The 24057-nt window shown below is 45.0% G+C and overlaps 3 protein-coding genes and 1 pseudogene across 4 annotated transcripts; 3 read left to right on the top strand and 1 right to left on the bottom strand.

Moving 5' to 3' along the window:
* The first annotated feature begins 3223 nt into the window (after window positions 1-3223).
* LOC139824330 (uncharacterized) lies at window positions 3224-4212 on the top strand. Its single transcript, XM_071796860.1, has 3 exons — window positions 3224-3437; window positions 3529-4025; window positions 4075-4212. The coding sequence occupies exons 1-3, from the start codon at window positions 3224-3226 to the stop codon at window positions 4210-4212; spliced, it is 849 nt and encodes a 282-aa protein (XP_071652961.1).
* Window positions 4213-7614: 3402 nt separating this feature from the next.
* On the top strand, window positions 7615-10877 carry LOC139824342 (uncharacterized). 2 transcript variants are annotated; one of them, XM_071796872.1, is made up of 2 exons: window positions 7615-7759; window positions 8489-9809. In XM_071796872.1, the coding sequence occupies exons 1-2, from the start codon at window positions 7637-7639 to the stop codon at window positions 8906-8908; spliced, it is 543 nt and encodes a 180-aa protein (XP_071652973.1). In that variant the 5' UTR covers window positions 7615-7636; the 3' UTR covers window positions 8909-9809. The 2 variants fall into 2 exon arrangements, 1 of the variants encoding a protein (XP_071652973.1); XR_011735080.1 differs by lacking the exon at window positions 8489-9809 and adding an exon at window positions 10554-10877 and having other exon boundaries at window positions 7619-7759.
* Window positions 10878-12216: 1339 nt separating this feature from the next.
* Window positions 12217-13668, top strand: LOC139824329 (matrix metalloproteinase-18-like). Its single transcript, XM_071796859.1, has one exon. The coding sequence runs from the start codon at window positions 12217-12219 to the stop codon at window positions 13666-13668; it is 1452 nt and encodes a 483-aa protein (XP_071652960.1).
* A 2290-nt stretch (window positions 13669-15958) lies between these two features.
* Window positions 15959-18207, bottom strand: LOC139824328 (putative nuclease HARBI1; annotated as a pseudogene).
* Between the last annotated feature and the right edge of the window lie 5850 nt (window positions 18208-24057).

The raw sequence follows: 24057 nt of genomic DNA, 5'->3' as shown, positions 1-24057 counted from the left end.
CTCTCCCACCCAGGTCGCCCCGGCCCCGACCTCGGAAAACGTCCGAGCGGCCCGGAACGACCCTCCGCACTGCGGACACCGTGGGATCACATCCCTGGTGTGCAAGTCCGCAGTGCGGGCCTACCCTCCGCCCTCCCCTGCACCACGTACAGAGGAGGACGAAAGGCGGTTACCCCCGCCCGCCCTGAAAAGGGCGAACGCCCCCAAAGGAGCGCAGGCGGAGGTCCTCCCACTCCCACGACGAGACGGCATCCCTGCCCGCCGCAGGAGTGAGGAGGGAAATCACCCCCCGGGAACCCCAAGGGAACCCCAGTCCCTCTCTTGCCCCGCCAGAGCACCGGCGTGCAATGGGCAAGAGGGGGTCACCCCCCACAACGGACCCGAATCCCCCGACCCGCCGGAGCACCGGCGTGCAATGATCGGACGATTCGGGTTTTTATCGAGGTGTCCTTCCTCTAGGCCGGCGGGAGGAGTAGAAACTCCTCCCTAACGGTCCCGGCCGACCGGGCGATTGCAGTCAGGGCCGCCAACCCCTACCGGCGATTGAAACCGACCCAAAGGCCAGTCTCTAAAGGAATCGTCTGGCTCCCAGTCTTCCCGCCACTCCGGTCCTTAGACCGGCGGCAGGAAGGAAGAGCTCTTAGACCTTGCACTTCTCCAACGGGTCACCACAATGACTTCCACCAACGGAAGCCACCGGACATGACCCGTCGGATCGGAGCAGGGAGCCCCCTCACCACGCCAAGGTGGCCCTTCACGAGGGGGAGCACCGGACTACTCAATCGCGCGATAAACGCTCTTCCCTTCGAGCTGCACATACCCGGTTATCAGTTTTGCGGGCCCAGTACGCGTCTAGCGAAGAGACTAGCGCGCGGCGAAGAAGGCATCAATCCGTTGGACGCGGCGTGTCGAGAGCACAACGTCGGGTACTCGCGAAGCGGCGAGCTCGCCGAGCGACACGTCGCCGATCGACGGCTCGCCGAGAGGGCGCGCGAGCGCGTCACCGCGAAGGATTCCACGGCCGGTGAGAGACTCGCCGCGGCGACCGTATGGGCGGCTATGAAGACGAAGACGAAACTAGGCATGGGTATGGAACGCAAAAGAAAAACGAGGAAAGGAAGGGGATTCAGGAGAAGCGCGAAGACGAGAAGGAAGAAGCGGAGGATATTTCCGACGGCGAAACGCGGCGGCTTCTTGCCCTTTCTACCGATGTTGGGCGCTCTCGGTTCCTTGATCGGTGGCGCGGCTAACGTGGCCAAAGCGGAGAACGCCAACAAAGCGGCGCAAAAACAACTCGACGAATTGCAGCGACACAATCGCGCGATGGAGGGTCGCGGGTTGTACCTCGCGCCGTATAAGAAGCACGGAGGTGGCGCGAGGAGAGTCGTTGAAAAAAAAACCTCGCGGAAGAAGGCGACGTTAGCGCATCTACCTCCGTACGGCGTCACGACTAACGAGCAGCTCGATCGATCGGCGCGTCGCCTGCGCATACCGTTCTTCCGCGGGGTGTTTATGCGCGACGCTCTGCCAACGAGGGTGCGACGCGCGGAGTGCGGCATCGTGAATCTCGACGACGCGGTGGGCCCGGGCACGCATTGGGTCGCTTACGCGAAAAAAGGGAACTCGGCGATCTACTTCGACGCGTTTGGAAATCTCCGTCCGCCGAGGGATCTCGCGCGATATCTCGGCGACGGTGGCGGCGAGAGCGCGGTCGTGACGTACAATCGTCGCGCGTTCCAGACATTCGATCAGATAATTTGCGGACAGCTGTGCCTGCGATTTCTTCGCGAGATCGATTGGGGGAGCGGCGGACGATCGACGTTCTCCCGCGATGTCGCTGACGCTCACGTTGACCGGGACCAGCAGCGTTCTCACGGCGAGTCACTTTCCCGCTTTGAATCTGAGCGACGGCGAATACGAGCTGGGTTTGGCGACTTTTGAGACGTACAATTCGATACCGAACGTTACGTCCGCGAACAATCGCTTCTACTACGGCGAGGACGACCGGAGAATCGTCGTTCCGGAAGGTTCGTACGAGCTGCGAGCCGTGAGCAGATATCTGCGCGCCGCTCTTCTCTATCGCAAACGTCGCGCCCGCGAGAAAGACAAAATTAAAGAGAAAGGAAAAAAACCGCAGACCGATGACGCTGGACAGATAAAAGAAAAAAACCGAACGGAGAAGGACGAAACCGACGACGAGGTTTATCACATATACGAAGACGAAGACGACGACGACGATGGTGACGGTTATGACATATACGGGGACGACGACGGTGGCGATAGAGTGCTCGATCTTCGCGCCAACTAGAATACCATGAGGAGCGAGATAAAGTGCGCCTACCGAGTGAATTTTACAAAACCGAACAACATCGGTTCTCTTTTGGGTTCCTCGAGCGATCGTATCCTAAAACCGAACAAATGGTACGTTTCCGACGGACCCGTTGACGTCATGAGCGTGAACATAATTCGCATCGTGTGCAGTATCACCGCGGGAGCGTACAGCAACGGACGCTCGGTGCACGCGATACACGAATTCGCGCCGAAAGTTCCACCGGGATATAAACTGTCGGAGACTCCGACGCAGATCATTTACCTCCCGATCGTCGCGCGAAACGTCACCGATATCACGGTGCGAGTCGTGGATCAGAAAGATCGGCTGATCGACTTTCGCGGCGAGGAGATAACGATTAGACTACACGTACGTCGTCACGGTTAGTGTGTGTGTGTGCGCGTATCTCTGAAAAGAGCGAGAAGAGGGATGCTCGTTCTGAACGGATCTAGCGCGAATTGTACGAACGAGCGAGCTAGCCCGTTCTACGACGAGATCGGAAGCGTAGGAAAGAGAAGAGGCGGAGGAGGAGGGAGAGCCGTTCTCAGCAACGCCAACGTCAGGTTCCTACGATCGCTGGGTCTCGCCGTGAGAAACTCGTCATCGCCGCGTCGTTTCTACTTCGAGAGGAAAAACCATGGCCGACATCCTGAGTATCGGCGGTGAGCCGATCTTCGACGAGCGCATTGTCGGAATCGAGACTCACACGTATAACCCGTACGTCAACACGACGTTCGGGCACAACGACGAGATACGAATACCCATACAGCAGCAGGATCTGTATACGCTGCCGTGCGACAGTTTCCTGTACGTCGAGGGACGACTCAACGACGACGCGACGGCGCGACGAATGAGGAACAATACGCGAAATTAGTCAACAATTGCGTCGCGTTTATGTTTGACGAAATTCGATACGAGCTCGACGGCGTGGAAATCGACCGGTGTAGAAACGTCGGCATAACCAGCACGATAAAGAACTACGTGTCGCTGACCACCGAACGAGCCAGAAGACTGCAGAACGCCGGATGGAGTTATCCGACGAGCGAATCGAATCTGAACAACGCGTCCCATCAATTCAACTTTTGCGTACCATTGAATATTCTTTTGGGTTTCTGCGAGGACTACAGACGCGTTGTGATAAACGCGCGACACGAGCTTATCCTGATACGCTCTCGTAGCGACGCACAACTGCGTCGTAGATCCGAAGAAGACCGTGCCGAGAGATCCGGCCAAGGATCCTAAAATTACGTTGCTGAAGGTGCAATGGCGTATGCTTCACGTGGCGCTAAACGACGTGACTAAATTATCGCTGTTGCGAACGTTGGAGAGCGGACGATTTCTGAGCGCGGGCTTTCGCTCTTGGGACATGTACGAATTTTCCCTGCTGCAGAGCACGACCAAGCATTCGTGGGCCGTGAAAGCCGCGCCGCAATTGGAGAAGCCGCGATACGTCATATTTGCGCTGCAGACCGGACGGCGAAACGAATTCGCGGGCGACGCCTCGAGGTTCGATCATTGCGCGCTCGCCAACGTGAAATTGTATCTCAACTCGGAATTCTATCCCTACGACGACGTGAACGTGGATTTCGAGAGCGACAAGTTCGCCGTGTTGTACGAGATGTACGCAAAATTTCGAGGAGCGTACTACGGAGACAGTCGCGACGACGCGCTCTTCTCCCCGCGCGAATTCGCGCGGGTAGCTGCTCGCGGTGATCGATTGTTCCCGTCAAAACGAATCGGTGAAGAGCGCCACCGTGGACGTGCGCATCGAGTTCGAAAACAAGGAAAACGTTCCGCCGAAAACCACCGCCTTTTGTCTCATCGTTCACGATCGCGTCATCGAGTACAGTCCGCTGACCAACGGGGTGCGCAAAATTATCTAACGGAAAAATGCGATTGTGGAGATACCTCATCCGGGAAACGAAAAAATGCGATTGTGAGGATACCTCATCCAGGAAACGGAAAAATGTGGTTGTGGGGTTGCTTTATCCCGGAAACGAGGAATATATAAATTCGCGGGTTCCTTCCATCGTTCCTCAGACTCTGTTAGGCAGCAGTTTAAGCGCATCCTTAAACGTTATTTCATATTTTTTTCCAACGCGCTGACACAATGGCAACAGCGACGACGACGACGATCTTCGTCGACCTACAGGGATTCACGGTGGGGGACAGATTCGTCGCGAAGGAGGTGGCCGTGCTGCGAAGCGAGACGCGCGTGCTTGCGCATCACGTGTTTCGCGCGCCGATGAGTTGGGATCTGCTGACGAGCTCCGAGAAAGCAAGGGCCAGTTGGTTGATAGCGAACCATCACGGCCTTCGTTGGGAGGACGGTGACACGGACTATCGCCAGGCGAAGACGATCATTCGACGCGCGGTGTGCGACAACCTAGAAGAGTCGTGGGAGAGAGAGGAGACGCCCAGCGCGCGAATCTACGTAAAAGGTCTCGAGAAGAAGAGATGGCTGCAGGAGATTCTCGGCGACGTCGACGCAACGATCGTGACCGTCGACGCGGAGTACGACGACGTCGATCGGTTGGAGTTTCTTCGCGCTGATCGCGCGTTTCGCTGCCGGCGTCACCAACGGTGCTGCGCCATGGAGAACGTGATGAAGTTGCGCGATTGGTGGATCGAGCGACGCAAATGTCTCGCCAGCATCGATTCCGCAAATTTAATTATTTTTTAATTATTTTTTAAATCTTTGTATAAAAAAAACATATATTACTCGTTTAACATAATTACATTTTTTAATGTATTAATCGTTTTTCTTATTGTATTACTAGTTTTTTTATTTCATATATATTTGTCTATCTACGTATATTGTATTTACTCGTTTATTTGACTCCATCATATACGTATATCGTTCTATCTATATTTTATTGAATAAAAATTGACGTAAAATCTACGAACAACGGTGTTCCTTTTTTCGCTTACCTACCCCGTATTTATATACGTACATTATAAGCTACCAAGTGCGCAAAAATGGTCAGTCGTGGGAGCGCGATAATGCCGAGCGCGTAACAATGGCCGGTCGCGGAAACGCGATACCTCTTAACGCGACAAACAGAGAAACGGCGAGCGAAAGCGAGAGCGCGATACGGGGGGGCGATAGCGCGATAAGGAAACAAACGGGAACGCCGAGACGCTCCAGCGCGAGGCGTGGTTAGGAACGCGAGTGAGCGAGCGATAACGCCAAGCGTCAGATTGAGTACGGAAGGGAGCGGTAAAAAAAAACGCGATATCGATAAAGCAATTTGAAATTTGCGTAATACATAGAATCAGTGCACCGTTTGTGGTCACTTTAAGGATTTTTGACGAAGTAAATACGTTTTAATTAAATTCTTTTTGTTATGTAACGCTTTTAACTACTTTAATATATTCTTAAGAATCTTTTAGATAAGAAACTTAAGATCGGCAAACAAATAAATTTAAATAAATATTTTAAAAATAAAAATTATATCATAAGTTCCGATTTCACCGTTTTTGGCCACCAAAACACCAGTTTTCGCTACAATAAGTACTAGTTTTGGCCACATAATGAAACTGAGGTTAATTTCTAATTAAACAATTTAAATAGGTATGTGTTGGGAGAAGACTTTGAACGAGCAATAAGTTCCCGCCCTTCTAGAGGGCAGCCCCCGGTTGGCGGCGCGACTCGGCGCGCCACGCGTGCGTGCGGGCATCAGTGGTGCTCACAAGAGCCTCGATCTCCGTCATGTTCAGACGTGTTAGTTACGGTTTAAGTTACAGAGTGTGATATACTTATATATAATAAAGACAGTATTCAGAGTGTACCAAGACCAAGATTGTTGTGTTCCCTGCTCATCTCACCACATTTCAAGTCGTCCCTGATTATATTTCCAATAGGTTATGGGCCCAGGGCACGATTCCCCTGCGTGAGGAACATAGCACGAAAGTGTATATACGAAGTGTGTGAGACGCCGGCGAAGGGCATAGAAAGAGATAGAAGCATCTAGAAGATTAGAGGGTAGGTAAATAATATTCCTCGTTGCTGACGAGCAAAACGAGAGAATTCTCAGTTAATAAGAATGTTCGTTCGATAAATACTGTTACAAGGAGATAGATGTTTTTGCCATTTTTCTCGAGAAATAGAAATAGAGGTAATAATGGTAATAAGAGAATTAGAGAATAGATGTGTAAAGTGTAATAAAGAAGTAGAGAATAATGAAGGAAAAAGAGATAGAAAAATGCCGCTTGGTAGCAAGTCGGCGACGTGCGCGTGCAAGTCCGATCGTGAACGGCGAGAGTCATTTCTTTTGGCGCGCGGAATTTTTGGCGCGCGGAAGTCCGATCGTAGACGGCGAGAGTCATTGTTTTTGGCGCGCAGAACTTGTTGCTGGGCGCGCACAAACACATAATCGATTTCAACTAACAACATGGCATCGATGCTAGATGGCTAGATTACGATACATGTAAATGTATGCGTATGCTAGATGGCTAGATTGCGATACATGTAAATGTATGCGTATGTATAAAAACTTTATATGACTCTATATGAGTTTATTTTTTTTGAAATCGATATGTATCGGGTCGGTAATTGAGCATGACTTGCTGTGCGGTGTAGCTTGATTACTGTTTAGGGAAGCCGCGTAAATTTGTATGGGCCCCGTGCGTGTGCGTGATCAACCCGAGCTCCCATAGATCTTTTCAGCAGTGCTGGGGATCGCAACGGACAGTGGTGTGCGCGTGCGGATAGCCCTGCAGAGGCGCGTGGTTTTCTCGCTTTGGGGTTATTGTGAATTGCAGTGCGTTCTATATAGCCTCATAAGCATTAAATTTTTATCGCTGAAAGAGATCTAGTGATAGAAATTGTAAATTATTATTTGTCAATACGAATGTTGGTTTATCTTGTCAAAAGAGGAATGCTAATATTCAATTGATATTTAAATCCCGATATAGATGGAAGAAGAAGAAGGCCAAGATGCGCTGGTCGACTACGACAGCGATAGCAGCTTTATCACGGTAATAGATAGAGAAGCAAAAGATAAAAACGAGGAGACAGTAAGAAAAGATAGAGGTAAGAGAGTATTTTTTTGAAAATAAAGTCCAGAAGTAGTCCAGAAGAATAATATATATATGCATTCAGAGAAAATAAAAATAGTAATTCCAAAATTCCGTATAGAAGCAAAAGACAAGAAGGAGACTGAAGCAAAGGGTGCATTCCCGAAACGCGGCAAACCAAAGATAATATAAAACATAGATGTGAATAGAGAATGGGCTGAAAATCGTCCTGTACTACCTATAGGGACAAAGATACTTTATGAAAAGCAAGAAAAATTGGTCGCAAAAATGGACAATTCGATGCAGATGCTGGATAAAGTAATGACGAAGGCCACCGAGATGATGGAGAATATGGTGGAAGTCTCCCGTTTAAACTTAGAGAAAGAAAAAGTTAAACTTAGACGTTTAGAGGTAAGCAATAAAGATACCCAAAGTTCAGTAGAAAACAGTAAACAAACGGTTAAAGAACTAGAGGTAGAGTCTAAAAAGAGAAAATTAAATGAAATAACAGTCTGTTCAGCCGAAAAAGATAGGAGTTTAGAGACAATGAAAAGAGCTATAGAATTGGAATTGAACAGTCAAAGGTTGCATATTAGAAGAGAATATAAGCTGACGCAAAAATCCAACTTTGATCTTTGGATGGATTATTTAAAATCTGAGTTAATGAATAACGAGTTGTTAGATGTAATAGATTCAAACATTGAAAGTCCAGAAAATCTCTCCGAACTAAAAGTTGCTAAGAGAAAAAGTCTAGTTAGAGATATAATAATCAATCATTTAGATGAAAACTATCATAAAAGGATTCTACATGAAAAAGATCCGAAAGAAATTTTGAAGAAATTGAGAGGATATAAAAAGAGTGAAGTAAACGTTACTCATGCATCGGTACGAGCTAAACTCTATCAAATTAAAATGAGAAAAGACGAAAAAGTAAGTGATTTTTGTGAACGCTTCGATTCAATAATTAGAGAATATGAATCATGTGAAGATGCGGTACCCCTCGCAGAACAAGAGATTAGATCTGCACTTTATCAGGCTGTGTCAATTAATGTACCAGAGCTGAGGAATGTAGATTTAATTAGAAGACAAACTAATCTTAAAGAAATGAACATAGATGAAATAAAGTCTTTTATGATGCAGTTAGAAGCAGAGACTAAAAACGAGAATAGAGAAAAATTAGAGAAACCCGAAGTCAGGGTACAGAGGGCTGCTGCAGAAGAGAACATGAAACAAGTGAAATGCTACAGATGCAACCGAATGGGTCATATGGCAAAGGACTGTCCACTAATAGAATTTGGTGCCTGGTTTTGTTACTACTGCCAGGAAGTACGAGGTCACAAGGGTGATAATTGTCCGAGTGCCGAAGCCCAGGCGAACAAAGCTAGAGGAAAAAGGTATTTAAATAAAACCGTTAATAAAAACATAAAGAAAAAGGGTAGATTTGTGCAAAAAGGCACAAAAAGAGTAGATAACAAAGGGAAAATAACCAAGATACAACCAGCTGAGAAACCTATATCAACGAAAACAGCAAATGAAGGAGAATCAGAAGAAGGTAAATAATACATGGTTAAATTAATAGAAGATAGAGATAGTTCAAAAGAGGTAGTCAATTTTACTGCAGATTCGGGTGCTACGGATCATATTGTAAATAAGAATTTTATTCTGTCAAAGTTTGAAAAATGTAAAGATAGAGTTATTAAATGCGCGAATAAAAATGAGCTTGCAAACATTTCATTAGATGATAAAGTGTTTAAAGTTTACAATAAACTGACAAATAAAATAGTTCTTAAAGGAATTTACAGATGTAGAGCAGAAATTGTTCCACATAGTGAGCTTCCTAAACAATCGCAAGCAAACATTCAGACCAATGAATTATCAATTTCGGAGGGAGAGTTAGATGAGAGGGATAATGTTGGCTCTGCGATTGGGAGGGAGAATGAGGGAGAGCTCACAAATGTGAACGAAAATGAAAATATAGAACACAATAATGCTGAACTCGATCAAGTCATTAAGTTAGAAGATATACAGACAATAGAGAATATAGAAGAAATGTGTGAAAGCTCAGTAATTGAAAAAGTAAAGAAACTAGAGAAAATAAATGAGGTGATGTTATGGCATGTTAGATTAGGTCATGCATCGTTAAACTATCTAAAACAATTACAAAAAGTAGAAAAGAGATTAGAGAATGTAAAGTTTGATAACTTTATATTAGAGTGTGAAGTATGTATAATGGCAAAGATGGCAAAACTGCCGTTTAAAGAAAACAGAAATAGAGCACAGAGACCACTACAGGTAATACATACGAACATCATAGGTCCAATAAAACCTACATCCTATCCAGGACAAAAGAGGTTTATAATCACTTTTATAGATGACTATTCTAGATTAGCAAAAGCCTACTCTCTAAAGACAAAAGATTAATCGGGAGAGGCTCTAGAGAAATATCTTATATCCGCCAGAAATCTACAAGGAAAAGAAGAAAAGCTATGCTATGCAAAGTCAGATCAAGACAAGGAAGTTGCAGAAAGGTTCAACAGAACGTTGAAAGAGAAAGTAAGAACATATATGCTCGACTCGGGATTACTAAAGAGTATGTGGGAGTTGGCAGTTGACGCTGCTGTGCATGCGTACAACAGATCTCCACATAAGACTTTAGAGTATGAGATCCCGTTGAAGAAGTTTTTATCAGAAACAAGTTGTCATTTTGAACAAATAAAGAAATTCGGATGCATTGGATATGCAAGAGTACCAAAGCCTACGTCGAAATTCGACAAGACAGCTATTGGTGTGTTAGTGGGATATACTGACACTGGATATATACTATATACTCTGGTATCCAAGCACGAGAAAATTTATAGAGTCATGACAACAGAGCAGCAAGAAACTGCACTAAGATGGATAGAAGTCACAAACTTAAAATGTTTGATGACGACTTAGAAGAAATAAAGAAAAACTTAGAAGAAAAAGAAGAAACTAGAAACAGAAAACATATGGATGACACTCATGGAGATTTTATCAAGCAGTGTGTTGATTAAGGGAAGGTAAAAGTCGAATGGATAAAGACCAAAGAGAATTTGGCAGACATTATGACAAAACCTTTACCTCCAGAAGCATTTGTGTATCTGAGAGATAAAATAATGAATATAGAGTTTAGACAAAGTTAGAGATTAATTTTAGTCGATAACTAATTCTTGTTATGTTTCAGATAAAGAGGAAACTTAGAGAGGACCCGTGGATCGCTCGCCCAAAGGGAGGGAGTGTTGGGAGAAGACTTTGAACGAGCAATAAGTTCCCGCCCTTCTAGAGGGCAGCCCCCGGTTGGCGGCGCGACTCGGCGCGCCACGCGTGCGTGCGGGCATCAGTGGTGCTCACAAGAGCCTCGATCTCCGTCATGTTCAGACGTGTTAGTTACGGTTTAAGTTACAGAGTGTGATATACTTATATATAATAAAGACAGTATTCAGAGTGTACCAAGACCAAGATTGTTGTGTTCCCTGCTCATCTCACCACATTTCAAGTCGTCCCTGATTATATTTCCAATAGTATGTATAATAAAAATTATGATTTATTTTCACTGTTAATATTTATTTGTAATAAAATATTATATATGGCATATCATACATAAACTTCTATCAACTAATATCGAGAATTTAAAAAATTTATTTATATTATATATTTTTTCAAAATATATGAAATATGATATTTGTTAAATTGTATTTTGCATTTTTTTTCATTTCTTTTGGGAGCAAGGCCAACTCTCAGGGAGAGTATCGTCGTCGTCGATGTTTATAACTTTCTCGTGACCGCACTGTCCCGCACCTGATGACTCCTCCTCCTCGTCGCCGTCATTGTCTTTCTCTCTCTCTCTTTCTCTCTCTCTCTCTCTCTCTTTCTCTCTCTCGCGAGCGCACTCCCCGCACCCGAAGGCTCCTCGATCGGTGAGGTCAGCCGCGCGACATCGCGATGCATCGCGCGAATTTTTGTCACAAACAACCGTATTTGGTTACGCGATTTTTTTACCAGGGAGGCGACGATGGCTCTACCAAACAGAATATAAATATAATTAACAAATATAAAATATAAAAAATGTTATGTGATTATATTTAGCAAATCTACTTACGATCGCTCCAGTATTACGGAGTCCTCGTCGATGCGAACCGACATTTGAATACACGAGGGAACTCTTTCCTGTATGTTTCTCAGTCGGAGCTGCAACAGTCGCATAGAATCCGCAAACTCTTCTACCACCCTCACCAGAAAGGTGGTGTTTATTTGCAAAAAATCGACTACACTTTTAATATCGTTTAACTTTTCCATTTTTTCTTTCGTTTCACAACGTTTAAGAAATAACTGTTCGTGATAGTGCTGTGGATAGACTACACCCAAGTCTAGTCTCGAAGTTCTTATATATGGTAAAAAAAGGATGTTGCGGTAAAAAAATATACTAAGAATAGCATTTTTTTGCGTCGAGAAAAAATACATCGAGGAAAATAATGCATTTTATCAAACCGACTCATCCGCCGGAATCGTCGACGCAATTTTTCCACCCGAGACCCCGCCGTCGCACCTATCCGCGCCGAGATAGCGCGACAAAAGGAAGATATTGCGGTAAAAAAAATGTAACAAGAACAGCGTTTTTGCCTCGAAGAAAAATACATCGAGGAAAATAATGCATTTTTATCAGGCCGACTCATCCGCCGGATTCTTCGACACATTTTTTCCCGCCCGAGACACCCCGCCGCCACCTATCCGCATTATCGCTAACGAGCGTCCTCGCGTAAACGTTCGCATCCGGAGCGCTCGTCGAGATCGCGCTCGAATCGCAACGCGCCGTCATCGCAGTTCCGCCGTCTCTTTCGCTCTCGACAATGTGGCTCGCGCGCGTAATCGCGTTAACCGCGTGTTTTATCGCCGCGAGGTGCATCAATCCCATAATTACGGACGAAAATTACGCGCTCACGTTCGATTACCTGCAGAAATACGGATATCTGTCCAAAAACGTAGACGCGGTTCCGGCTCAGAGACGAAACGACGATCTTCGCAAAGCCTTCGAGGATTTTCAGAATTACTACGATTTACCCGGCGACGGAACGCCCAACAACGAAACGCTGCAATTGATGAGTAAACCGCTATGCGGTTTCCGAGATATCCTGAAGCACGGAACGAAAGCGAGCCTATCCAAATGGCCGAAGACGCACCTGACGTGGCATTTTCACTTAGCCGACGAGACCGAGCTGAGCACGGCGCGGGCCGCGTTCGACCTGTGGTCGCAGCATTCGGCATTGACGTTCGAACGCTCCGAAACGAATGCCGACATTGTAATATCTTGGCGACGCCTACGTCACTATAACACGAATACCAAGGTAAACGGAGCAATTTGCTCGGACAAATTCGACGGTCCTGGCAACGTGCTCGCCCACGCGTCTCTCCCGACGGACCAAACGGGGTTCGTCTCCGAGGTGCACGTCGACGGGGACGAACCGTGGCACATTTACATCAATAAACATCTCGCGGATGGATTCTCCCTGCATTACACGCTGACGCACGAGATCGGCCACTCTCTCGGATTGGTGCACAACAGGCGCAAAACATCGGTGATGTTCGCGATACAGCCGGACCAGCAGTATCCGGTGAAGCTCGACCGAAACGACATCGCCGACATTCAACGTTTGTACGGTGAAAAAAGTACGAACGAGCCCCCGCATCGGACGCTGCCGCCGCCGCCGCCGCCGCCATCGCCGGACCTGTGCAGCCTCGATCGCGTGAACGGGATATTGATTTTGGAAAATCGAATGTACATCTCGTACAAGCGTTACGTTTGGTCGATCGATCTGGACGGTAGGACGTACAACGGACCTTTAGCTCTTTCGAATCACATGAGCTTTCTTCACGACAATTACACGCGCGTGACCGCCGCCTATCAATCCCCGTCCGGCGATCTCGTGGTGTTCGTAGATAATTTGGTATACTTGGTTCAATATCCGGAATTTAGTCTCCAGCCAGGTTGGCCGAAGACCTTGCAAGAACTCGGATTTCCCGAAAACACGTTGATCAACGGAGCGGTGAACACCCACAGAGGACGTTCCTTTGTGGTGTTCAACGGTAACGCGGTGGGCGAGATAGACGAATGCGACAAGGACAAGAGAGTCGCCAAATTTACGCCCCTCGAGGCGACGTTTCCCGGAATACCGACCGGCGTGACGTCGATCTTTCGCTACGTCGACGTCAATCTGTACTTCATCACTCGGGCACAATTCTACAAATTCAACGAATTTACGAGGCCCGTCTCGTCGGCCGGTAAATTCGATCTGCGGAACTAAATATCGTCTGCCCTAGGGCCGAACTGTTGCAGCAGTTGCGCGATCTCCTCGATCGAATCGTACGCCTCAACGATAACTCATTAACGTCAGCGGCGAGCGATTATTCGGACGATGACGACACCGGCGTTCGGCTCTCTGATCTCCGCATCCGCCGAAGAAAGTAGAGGACCGCGAAAATTTCCCACACCACGCCACGCGCGGCATAAGTCAGATCTTTCCTACTTATACCAATGTGTCCCCCAAGGCCATCAGTGTCGCATCGTCGGCCGAATAGGACGCGTCGAAAAAAAATCAGAAACGAACGGTTACCGCAGCGCGCAGCGCGAAATGTTCTCGACGTTGGCCGATCGACCCGCGCCGAGGGGTATTTCCCCTCCGGAAACGGCGGATTCGGAGGCGAACGACAACGGCAATAAAATACGAAAGATCAGTTTGATGGACAATTGTCATTATCGTCCTCATCGCCAGGAGTCGCGTCGCAGCTCTCATCCTCCCACCGACGCGCTCGTTGAGGACGATCGTCATTATCGTCGTCATCGTCAGGAGTCGCGTTCCAGCTCTCGCCCTCCCACCGACTTGCCCGTCGAATTGCCCGCGGTGCGCGTACTGACTACGCGTTATCTGCTGACGACGACTGGCTACAAGTACATAGCCATAGGTATCACGATCAAGTCACCATGGTACAGCACAAACACCACGCCTTCGTACGTGGATATCGCCCTGGGAGACAAACAAGGCAGGGAGGTCTCCCTGACGCTCGACATGTGGAAAGGACTGGTCGAGCGCAAACGCGACATATTGTCGTGCATGAAACGCGGTCTCTCCGACGAAACTCGCCCCCCCCCCCCTCGCCGATGTCGATCGAAGGGATGACGCTGCGATTCGGAGTGATCAACAAGACGCCGATCCTACGTATGGAGCTACCCAACTTGGCTCGCGTGGCGATGGTGCTCAAAACCCTGCTCACGCTGTACGATTTCCAATTTTGCGTCGATCGCGTCGTCTCGGCGCTGAGCACGGCGACCGAGGAGATCGACGCGAAGTATTCGCGCTATCGGGAGATAGCCGCCCACGCGATCAAGACGGATACCTCGGTTCAAACTGCGATACTGAAAAGCAATTTCTTCGACCCTGACAACATCGTCGACTGCGAGATCGCCGCGCTCTGTTTCCGATCCTAATAATGTCGCGTCTACAAATATATATATTCATACGCGCGAAACAATGTAAACGCGCGTCGACGCGCATGTATTTTTTTCTAAATAAAATAAACTACGTATCTCATCTGTGCGTTCTCTCTCTTTCTTTTTCCTCCTTTTTCCCAGATCCGTATACCTATCTCCGCGCGACCATGCTTACCCCCCGAAATTGCGGCGATCGCGTCGTCCGCGACGCGGATCGAAACAACCTTTGCACCGAGAAAAAAACAACAACGAAGAAAGGCGATCGAGACCCGCGAAACGAACGACCTTGAACGCATTTTCGCGGAACGTCGAGAGAAGCGACCTCAAACGAGTTCGAACAAGTTCGTGCGAGTTCGGACGCGCCCGGACGCGCGCGAGCCAAAAAAATAAGCGCGCGATTTTCCAAAACGGTCGGTAACGGCGGGAGCGCCGCTCCGAGCGTTCCCCTTGGAACGCCCGCGTCCCCCGCGCCGAGCCCCGTTGGCGGCCCTGCGGCGCGATATTCCCTATTTACCCGCCTAGGGAATTTACTCCCAACAAGGTCCCCACAAATACCAGTAAACAGCCGTCCCCCCGCGTCGCGCTCCCCCCCTCGCCCGCCTAGGGACTTTCCCTCCGCATAGCCCCCCCTCCGATGACCCTTAACACCGTCCCTCGACCCCCTCGCCCACCGCTTACGGCGTTCCCCCCGCGGCAGCGAGGCACCCCACGACCCCGCTAACCGCAAGCGAGATACCTGAGTGTAGAAGTGGCTGTTACCCTCCTACTCTCTCGGGAACGTAACATTGTAATAGATATATATAAATATATAATTTATATTATTACTTGTAATAATTACTAATAGCGTTTACGACTGTGCCGGTTAAATTAATGTCCCTACATATCGTAACATAAGTATAATTATAAAGACTGTTAAAATAAAAAAGTTTCTATATGTATACAATTAAAGGGTATTAATAACTTTAAGTATTATGATTTAAACATGGTGTAAATAAATAAATTTATTTAAAAAAAAATTTTTTTTTATTTATAAATATTATATTTTACAAGAACATCAGGTAATGCTTTAAATACATTGGAGAACAATAAAAAAAAATTTATCTTTCTTAATGATGTCGTACAAATAATTGACGGCATAACTCGTCTCGCAATTCACGGGCACGCTGATTTTCAGGAATTATCTCATTATTATTTTTAGCATTATTTATAATCGCTTCTGGATCAGGATACTCATCATCAACTGGAGGCTCTAAAAACTCCAAATCGTCTACGTGTGCTAAATTATGCAAAACGCAACAAGCGTGTATAATTTGAACCATGCGTACAATGTCCCGCAATTTAAAATAATGCAATTGTCTGAAGCGTTGTTTCAAACAATCAAATGCATTCTCAATTATGACACGACATGAATTTAATTTTTGATTGAAATGTCTTTGCGCTTGAGTTAAATGTCCAGTATCTCTGTATGGTACCATTAAATAATCTAAACATGGATATGCGCTATCTCCAAGTAAGTAAGATCCATCTAAAAAATAAATTGTAGTTTAACAAATCAAAACTTACTTAATCTGATATTTGAGGCTTTCGCGATGTATTGAGTTTAGCTTCCGGGTTAGAGACGCGTTAATTTTTTATTTCATTTTGATGTTTCGCGAACATTTCAGTTTACTTCGTCAGGAAAAAACAATTTGATGCTATATCAAATCCTGATACTGTATTAGATTGCTTTTCCCTGACGATCAAATGAACTGAAATGTTCATAAAACGTAAGAATAAAATAAATTCACGTGGTTCCAATCCAAAAGCTAAACTCAAAACTAAAATTAATTTGTTTATGTTGATGTTAGTTATCACTGACCTAAACAAATTTGGTGAAGAGATTTTTACAAAGAAGATTCCCTAAACACTCTTGAATCGTGTACGGATCCTGGATAGCCAATAAAAACATCTAAGAATTTTAAATTTTGGTCAACTGTTCCTTGCATATGTATAGAAAAATATTGTTTTTTGTTAATATAAGAATTGTTCGAAAGCACGCGCTAGCGCGGTATCGCGCGAGGTAACGAGACGACCACAAAAAGAACAAAAATGAACAGCTAGTACAAATGAAAAATAAAGTCTATATTTACAAGTATTTACAGAGTCTTTAATATTTCCAGTGAAGGAAAAAGCCGTGAGCGCGCACAATGGTTAGCACGGCAAGAGCGGCGAGCGGTTACGCGAATGCGAAAATGCGGTTGAAGCAAAGTACAAGCGGTCGTATACGATGATACTTTAGCGGGTGATCTACGAACGAGAATCGATCCCGCGCCGAGGCGGCGGTCGTTTTATCACCTCCGAGGCGAAACTCCCTCCAGACAAATTTCTATGACTTTCGGGAGGGTGATTGGCCGTCGGAGCCCTACGTCATCGCGCTGACGTCACTGTTTGCACGTGACGATCCGCGGATCGTTACTTGTTTGCGCTCGCTTTTGTTTATAGCATGGACCTTTCTATTGTGTAGCTTGACTTTGTTTGTTCACTTGGTCAGCTGTGGCAATGTTTTTCTGGCGATTAGCGAACTTTCTGGAATATGAGCGAAAGAAAGATCCATGCTATACTGACGAATTTAATATTGAAGAGGCGATTTGCAATGCGGTTAAGACGACACGGTGGAAATTGAATCTCGTCGACCGCCCTCCCTGCATGCATACGTGTTACGCGAGCAAGTTAGAATATCTGGCCTTATGCCTTGAATTGCTGAAATGACGCGATTTTCCGTACCGAATTGCACGATCTCGAACAAGAATCATGATCCTCTTCTGGCTTGTCGAGTCTGATGTGTGTACCATCTATAGCACCTGAAAATAAATATTATATAATAATTTAACGTATCTGTACAGGTATTAAATCAATAATGTACATCAAATATGTGATTATACCATAATTCCTGGAAATCCTTTTCGCTGTAAAAAATATGTCATTGTTGCCTGTTTCTCCTCTAATGAAGGAAATCTTATTATTTGTGGAGCAAGTTGCATTAAAAATATTGTGACTCTTGTAATGATTACATGTAATGTGCTTATTGTAACACCAAATCGATCCGCTACATCACGATATCCTGCACTTTCGTGGCCAAGAAACCATAAATAACTTAAGATATGTTTTTCATTTGTTATTGGTACATATCCTACATGTTCTGTAATTTTTAATTGAATAAATATCATTACTATATAAAATAAAATCTACATTATAGTTAATTACTTACTAACAATAAGATTTATAATAAAATACCTTGTAAAAATGTAAAAACGTCTGATATCTCAAAACGTGCAATAAGTTCGTATACTATTGCACGTGATAAGCGAAAATGCATGATAAAATCTCTGTGAATATAACCTCAATGTCTTCAATATAATTATTTATTTTAATATGATGTACACGTTCCATATTATTTAATAAAACTTCAATCAAATATAGTAGTTCATTAGCTGTAATTTATAAATATATACAAATTATTTTTTCAATAACTTTTATATCACATATGTAGCTGTCCTGTTTTACAGTTTAGAAGTAAATATTTTTTACGCTTTCCATATCGTTCTTCATATCGTGGGCAAGGTAAAATAGGAGGAATTAATACAGGTAATTCTAATTCTCCTTCGTCATCTGAAATATCCAACAAATTTAATATTTCACGTGGATCTGCCATTTCGACTGATTTCGACAATTCTGCACTTTGTCGTTTGAGTTGAAATTACAATTAACTCATGGAATCGCTACACTCTCTGGATTTACTAGAAAACTCACCAGAACATAAGTGCAAGGAGTGCAAGCAACACGAACAAACCTATTAAAACAGTTCTTCGAGTTTCTAACACATCGATGCCGAGTTCTCGAGGCTACTTGCAAACCATCTGGTGGCAGCTCGCGTTCTCAGCCACATGCCAAGCAAAAGGTATCATGCAATAGTGCCCTTCTCGGTGCCCTTAATGCGAAATGCGAATATTGTCAGGGCGCGCAGCTCATTTATCGATGCAATTTTTGGCTCTTTCTATTCCCAAACGGATAGCAGAAGCTTGCGCTCATAAGATATGCTTGAATTGCTTACGGTCGACAGCTCACACTTCGAACAAATGCACGTCTGGGGGCTGCAAGACCTGCACTCGTAAACACAATACATTGCTGCACTTGCAGACGACGGTCTCCGAACAAGCGGAGTCAAGCGGCAACGAAAAAACCGATAAAGGCCCATCGGGGCCAACTGTTCCGGACGCGGTGATTGCTCACACATCAAGCGTATCGGACGGTAAATCCGTACTGTTATCAACTGCCGTGGCTTTTGTTTATATCGGGGACGGATCCCAAAGGACTTGTCGCGTCCTATTAGATTCGGGATCGCAAATTAACCTAATTTCTCGGGAGTGTCTCAATAGTTTGCGATTGACACCACGTTCCGTGAGCATGTCCATATCCGGAGTAAATGGCACAGCTACGCGTTCTACAGAAGCAGTTCACGTAAAACTACAGTCGCGATTAAATTCGTTTTCCGTTACTCTCGATTGCATAGTAACTAATCGCGTGACCGACAGCGTTCCTGCATTTAACATGAAAAAATCGGCATTTAATCTACCACGAAACATAGAATTTGCCGATCCTAATTTTCACGTCTCTTTGAATATTGACATTCTTGTCGGCGCGGAAGTTTTTTGAAGTCTCATTTGCGTGGGGCAAATCAAGGTCTCAGTTAACCATCCAATTCTACAAAAGACGAGGTTCGGTTGGATCTTGGATGGTCGGACGGGTACGCGCGTCGCGCAACACCAGAGGGTAGTCGTTCTTCACGCTACCATAAGCAACGCCGAATTGCAAAATCAGCTCCAACGGTTTTGGCACATGGAGGACATTCCCAACAATTCTAATAATTATACTGTTGAGGAGCAAGCCTGCGAAAGGCACTTTTTGGAGACTGTTAGTCGCGATCCGCAAGGCCAATACGTCGTTAAACTCCCTCTAAAGGAAGGTTGGGCCGACAAGCTCGGATATTTGAGGGAAATTGCATTGAATTGTTTCCGCGCATTGGAAAAGCGACCCTGCCTTAAAAGGGCTCTATTCCGAATTCATGGAGGAGTACATCGCGTTAGGGCACATGGAGCTAATAAGCGAGCAATCGTCGAATGAACAGGGTGTCTATTATATACCTCACCATTGTGTTTTTAAAGAAACTGCTGAGGGACCTAAGATACGCGTAGTGTTTAACGCCTTGTGTAAAACTGATACCGGATTCTCTCTAAACGATCTCATGCTTGTCGGTCCGGTCGTTCAGCAAGATCTCGCATCCATACTCCTGCGTTTTCGCATTCACAAATTCGTACTTGTGGTTGACATAACAAAAATGTATCGCCAAATACGGCTTCACCCTACTCAAACGTGATTGCACAGAATCTTCTGGCGTAAAGACAACAATTCAAAGATTGAAATGTATGAATCAGTGGTCGTCACCTACGGAACCGCTGCGGCCGCCTTCGTGGCTACAAATACGATAAAGCATCATGCAAAGCAACGTGCGCGAGAATATCCTCTTGGTTCACTGTGCGTAAAACGAAACTTTTATGTTAATGATATGCTCACGGGCGCCGATTCAATCAAAGACGCTCTCGCGATTCGCGATCAGACTATACAGTTACTTAGGGAAGCATCGTTTGAACTCAGCAAATGGGGATCTAATTGCCCCGAACTGCTAACGGGCGTAAGCTGTCTTGGAGAAAGAGTTGTATCGCTTGATAAGAAAAACGATGTTCGTATTTTGGGCATTCTCTGGGACCAGGATGGCGATTTCTTCCGATTCTCTTATGAACGCAGCCTCGTCTCCGGTCCCGTGACCAAGCGTTCAATATTATCCGACGTATCCCGATTGTTCAACCCGCTAGGTTTGCTAGGCCCCACCATCGTAGTTGCGAAACTCGCATTACAGGATTTCTGGTGATCGGGTCTTGATTGGGATGAGTCAGTGCCTCAGGATACTCACAATGGCTGCAGTTTAAATTACAGCTGCCCAATATCAAGCAGCTACGGATTCCTCGCTGCATCAGGGGTTGTGCCGACTGTCAGGACATCGAGCTACACGGTTTTTGCGACGCTAGCCAGCGCGCTTACGGCGCATGTGTATACGTTCGCACCAAAGTAGGACAAAGGCTGTGTTTCGATATTCACTGTAAGTACTGACGATATGACGTCATTGAGTAGAACTGCAGGAGCGTTTCTATATTGCTGCTGTTACTTTCAGGCTGGAATAACGGAACGACGACCACAGTACTGCCAGTACTGCCAGTGAATGTCGAAACGCACCCGTATAAGAAAGAAATATAACCTATCTTAACCTATCTTAGACACGACGTGACACGACGATAGGAGCACCTATTCTAAATATATGTATAAAAAAGAATCTTGTATTTAAACAATAATGTTGCAAAAGTCATGTCTATAAAATAAATAACAGTTTTCAGATTTATAAAAATATCGAAATTATTTATTATTATATTAATTATATTAATTTAGTAGTAGTAGTAGTAATCTTTTCGGGCTTTTTCCGCATCTCCGTAATTAACAATTACTGTATATTTCTCGTTGTTGCCTTCCAGGTCCACAAGGACCAAACCTACGTGAACCTGGCACCCGACTTCCGAAAAATTAATTTTTTTACAGAAAACGTTAGCATTTTGTTTGTAGTTGTTTGTAGTAACAAAAATTTCGTTTGTAGTTTAATACATTAAAAATGATAAAAATTAAAAAATTACTCGCACTCCACTTTGAGATATCTCAAATCCGTTTGCGCCATCTTCTTTAGAATCATTTGTAGTTGTTTGTAGTGCTTTTCTTTTTGTTTATAGTTGCACCATTCAAAAGTTATTATATTTTTGCAATAAACAAAAACAGTGACTTTACCAATTTTGGAGATATCTCAAATCCGCTTCTTTTTTTTGTTTGTATTTGCACCGTTCTATATATATCTAGTTATGATATTTTTGCAATATACCAGAAGTGTAACTTTGCCAATTTTGGAAATATTTTAAAACTAATTGCGCGACTCGATGTAGAATTGTTTGTAGTTGTTTGTAATAGTTTTCGTTTCGTTTCGTTTAAAATATCTCCAAAATTGTCTCTCAAAATTATCTCTTTTTGTTTATTGCAAAAATATAATAACTTTTGAACAGTGCAACTATAAACAAAAATAAAAGCACTACAAACAACTACAAACGTTTCTGAAAAAGATGGCGCAAGCTGATTTGAGATATCTCCAAAATTGGCAAAGTTACTCTTTTTGTTTATTGCAAAAATATAATAACTTTTGAACAGTGCAACTACAAACGAAAAGAAAAGCACTACAAACAACTACAAACGATTCTGAAGAAGATGGCGCAAGCGGATTTGAGATATCTCCAAAATTGGTAAAGTTACTCTTTTTGTTTATTGCAAAAATATAATAACTTTTGAATGGTGCAACTATAAACAAAAAGAAAAGCACTACAAATGATTCTGAAGAAGATGGCGCAAGCTGATTTGAGATATCTCCAAAATTGGCAAAGTTACTCTTTTTGTTTATTGCAAAAATATAATAACTTTTGAACAGTGCAACTACAAACGAAAAGAAAAGCACTACAAACAACTACAAACAGTTTTGAAGAAGATGGCGCAAGCGGATTTGAGTTATCTCAAAGTGGGGTGCGAGTAATTTTTTAAATGTTTATAATTTTTAATGTATTAAACTACAAACGAAATTTTTGTTACTACAAACAACTACAAACCAAATGCTAACGTTTTCCGTAAAAAAATTAATTTTTCGAACGTCGGTTGCAAGGTAGGTAAGGACCAATTTTTTCAAAGGTGCCGCCATAGCCGCCATGTTCTTACTGCGAATGCCTCACCTCGCGAGCCGCAGTAATGAAAGTAGGGAGTGACGACAAAATCTATGACGTCACATGAACACAAAAACGCTTTGACAGTTTACTGCCGCGTATATTGGAACGGATTTACAGTGCTGCCAGTACTGCGAGTGAATAGCGAAACGCACCCAATATAAGTACAAGTCTGTTTTGCTTTGTTCCAAATCTCGCGTCGCTCCGCTTAAGGCCACGTCCCTTCCACACCTAGAATTAGCAGCGGCGTTATTGCTTGCCCAATTGATCGATAAAATCGAAGTATCTTTCAACCTGTCGAATGTAAAAATTACGTTGTGGTCGGATCCACCATAGCCTTAAATTGGCTCTCCTCTCCATTACGCAAATGGTTACCTTTTGTGGCAAACCATGTCGGGGAAATACAGAGACTAACCGAACCACGTCAATGGCGACACGTTGCGTCACCAGACAATCCTGCCGATGTGTTATCACGAGGACTGCTCCCTAACGAGCTAATACACTCGCACATGTGGTGGCACGGCCCCCCGTTTCTACAACTACCCGAGCGGCAATGGCCTAGCAGTGAATTTGTCCTGCTTAACGAGATTCCTGAACAAAGGAAGATTTGCGCCGTTGCTGCACCCCTCTATCCCAGTGTCATCGATGACCTGCTTAACAAGTTTTCCAATCTGAACAAAATTTGTCATATCATTGCCTATTGCCTTAGAGTCTTAGCTCCGCGGAATTCTAAGCCGTCAACCCATGCCGTATCACCCAAAGAAATAACTAATTCGTTGAACACAATTTGTAAAGTCATTCAAAAACAATCCTTCACAGATGAATACAACTCTTTAATTAATCACCGCGACATTAACAAAACTAGTAATCTTCTGTGTCTTTCCCCATTCATGGACGAGAACCGACTAATCCGAGTAGGTGAAAGATTGAAGAATTCCGCACTAGCCTACGACGCCTTTTTGTTTTACGTGGAGGAATCTTCGACCAACTGGGACACGATCAGGGAGTGTCGCGGCAACCAGTCACGGCCGAAGCCGATCGGGGAACGCCGCGACAACCAGTCACGCACCCAGTGGCCCTTCTAGTCGGGAGGGAGACCCCCCGCCCCCTGGAAAGGGCGAGGGAGTGCCGGATTCTATGCATGTACATCACAGATAAAAGCCGTTTATTTCCAAAACTAATTCCCCGGGGGCGAAGCCCTCGGGGTACAAGAGTACATAATCAAAGGCACGGCTTTAGGCCGCACGCCGGTCTTAGATAATATCATGGACGGGGGACAAGAGGCCCCCCGCCAGTGGGCCATCGCAAGG

This window comes from Temnothorax longispinosus, unplaced genomic scaffold (genome assembly GCF_030848805.1).
Source record: "Temnothorax longispinosus isolate EJ_2023e unplaced genomic scaffold, Tlon_JGU_v1 HiC_scaffold_33, whole genome shotgun sequence".
In the NCBI taxonomy this organism is placed as follows: Eukaryota; Metazoa; Arthropoda; class Insecta; order Hymenoptera; family Formicidae; genus Temnothorax; species Temnothorax longispinosus.
Note: the sequence above shows the minus strand (reverse complement) of the source record. Positions and strands in the feature narration are given on the sequence as shown.

What these genes read in the sequence shown, in the direction of transcription:
- LOC139824330 (XM_071796860.1), top strand. Translation starts at nt 3,224, where the DNA reads ATGTTTGACGAAATTCGATACGAGCTCGACGGCGTGGAAATCGACCGG. An exon ending in ACCATTGAATATTCTTTTGG is followed by an intron (nt 3,438 to 3,528) that starts GTTTCTGCGAGG and finishes ACTGCGTCGTAG; the next exon opens with ATCCGAAGAAGACCGTGCCG. An exon ending in CCCCGCGCGAATTCGCGCGG is followed by an intron (nt 4,026 to 4,074) that starts GTAGCTGCTCGC and finishes GAATCGGTGAAG; the next exon opens with AGCGCCACCGTGGACGTGCG.
- LOC139824342 (XM_071796872.1), top strand. Translation starts at nt 7,637, where the DNA reads ATGGACAATTCGATGCAGATGCTGGATAAAGTAATGACGAAGGCCACC. An exon ending in TTAAACTTAGACGTTTAGAG is followed by an intron (nt 7,760 to 8,488) that starts GTAAGCAATAAA and finishes TTTATGATGCAG; the next exon opens with TTAGAAGCAGAGACTAAAAA.
- LOC139824329 (XM_071796859.1), top strand. Translation starts at nt 12,217, where the DNA reads ATGTGGCTCGCGCGCGTAATCGCGTTAACCGCGTGTTTTATCGCCGCG.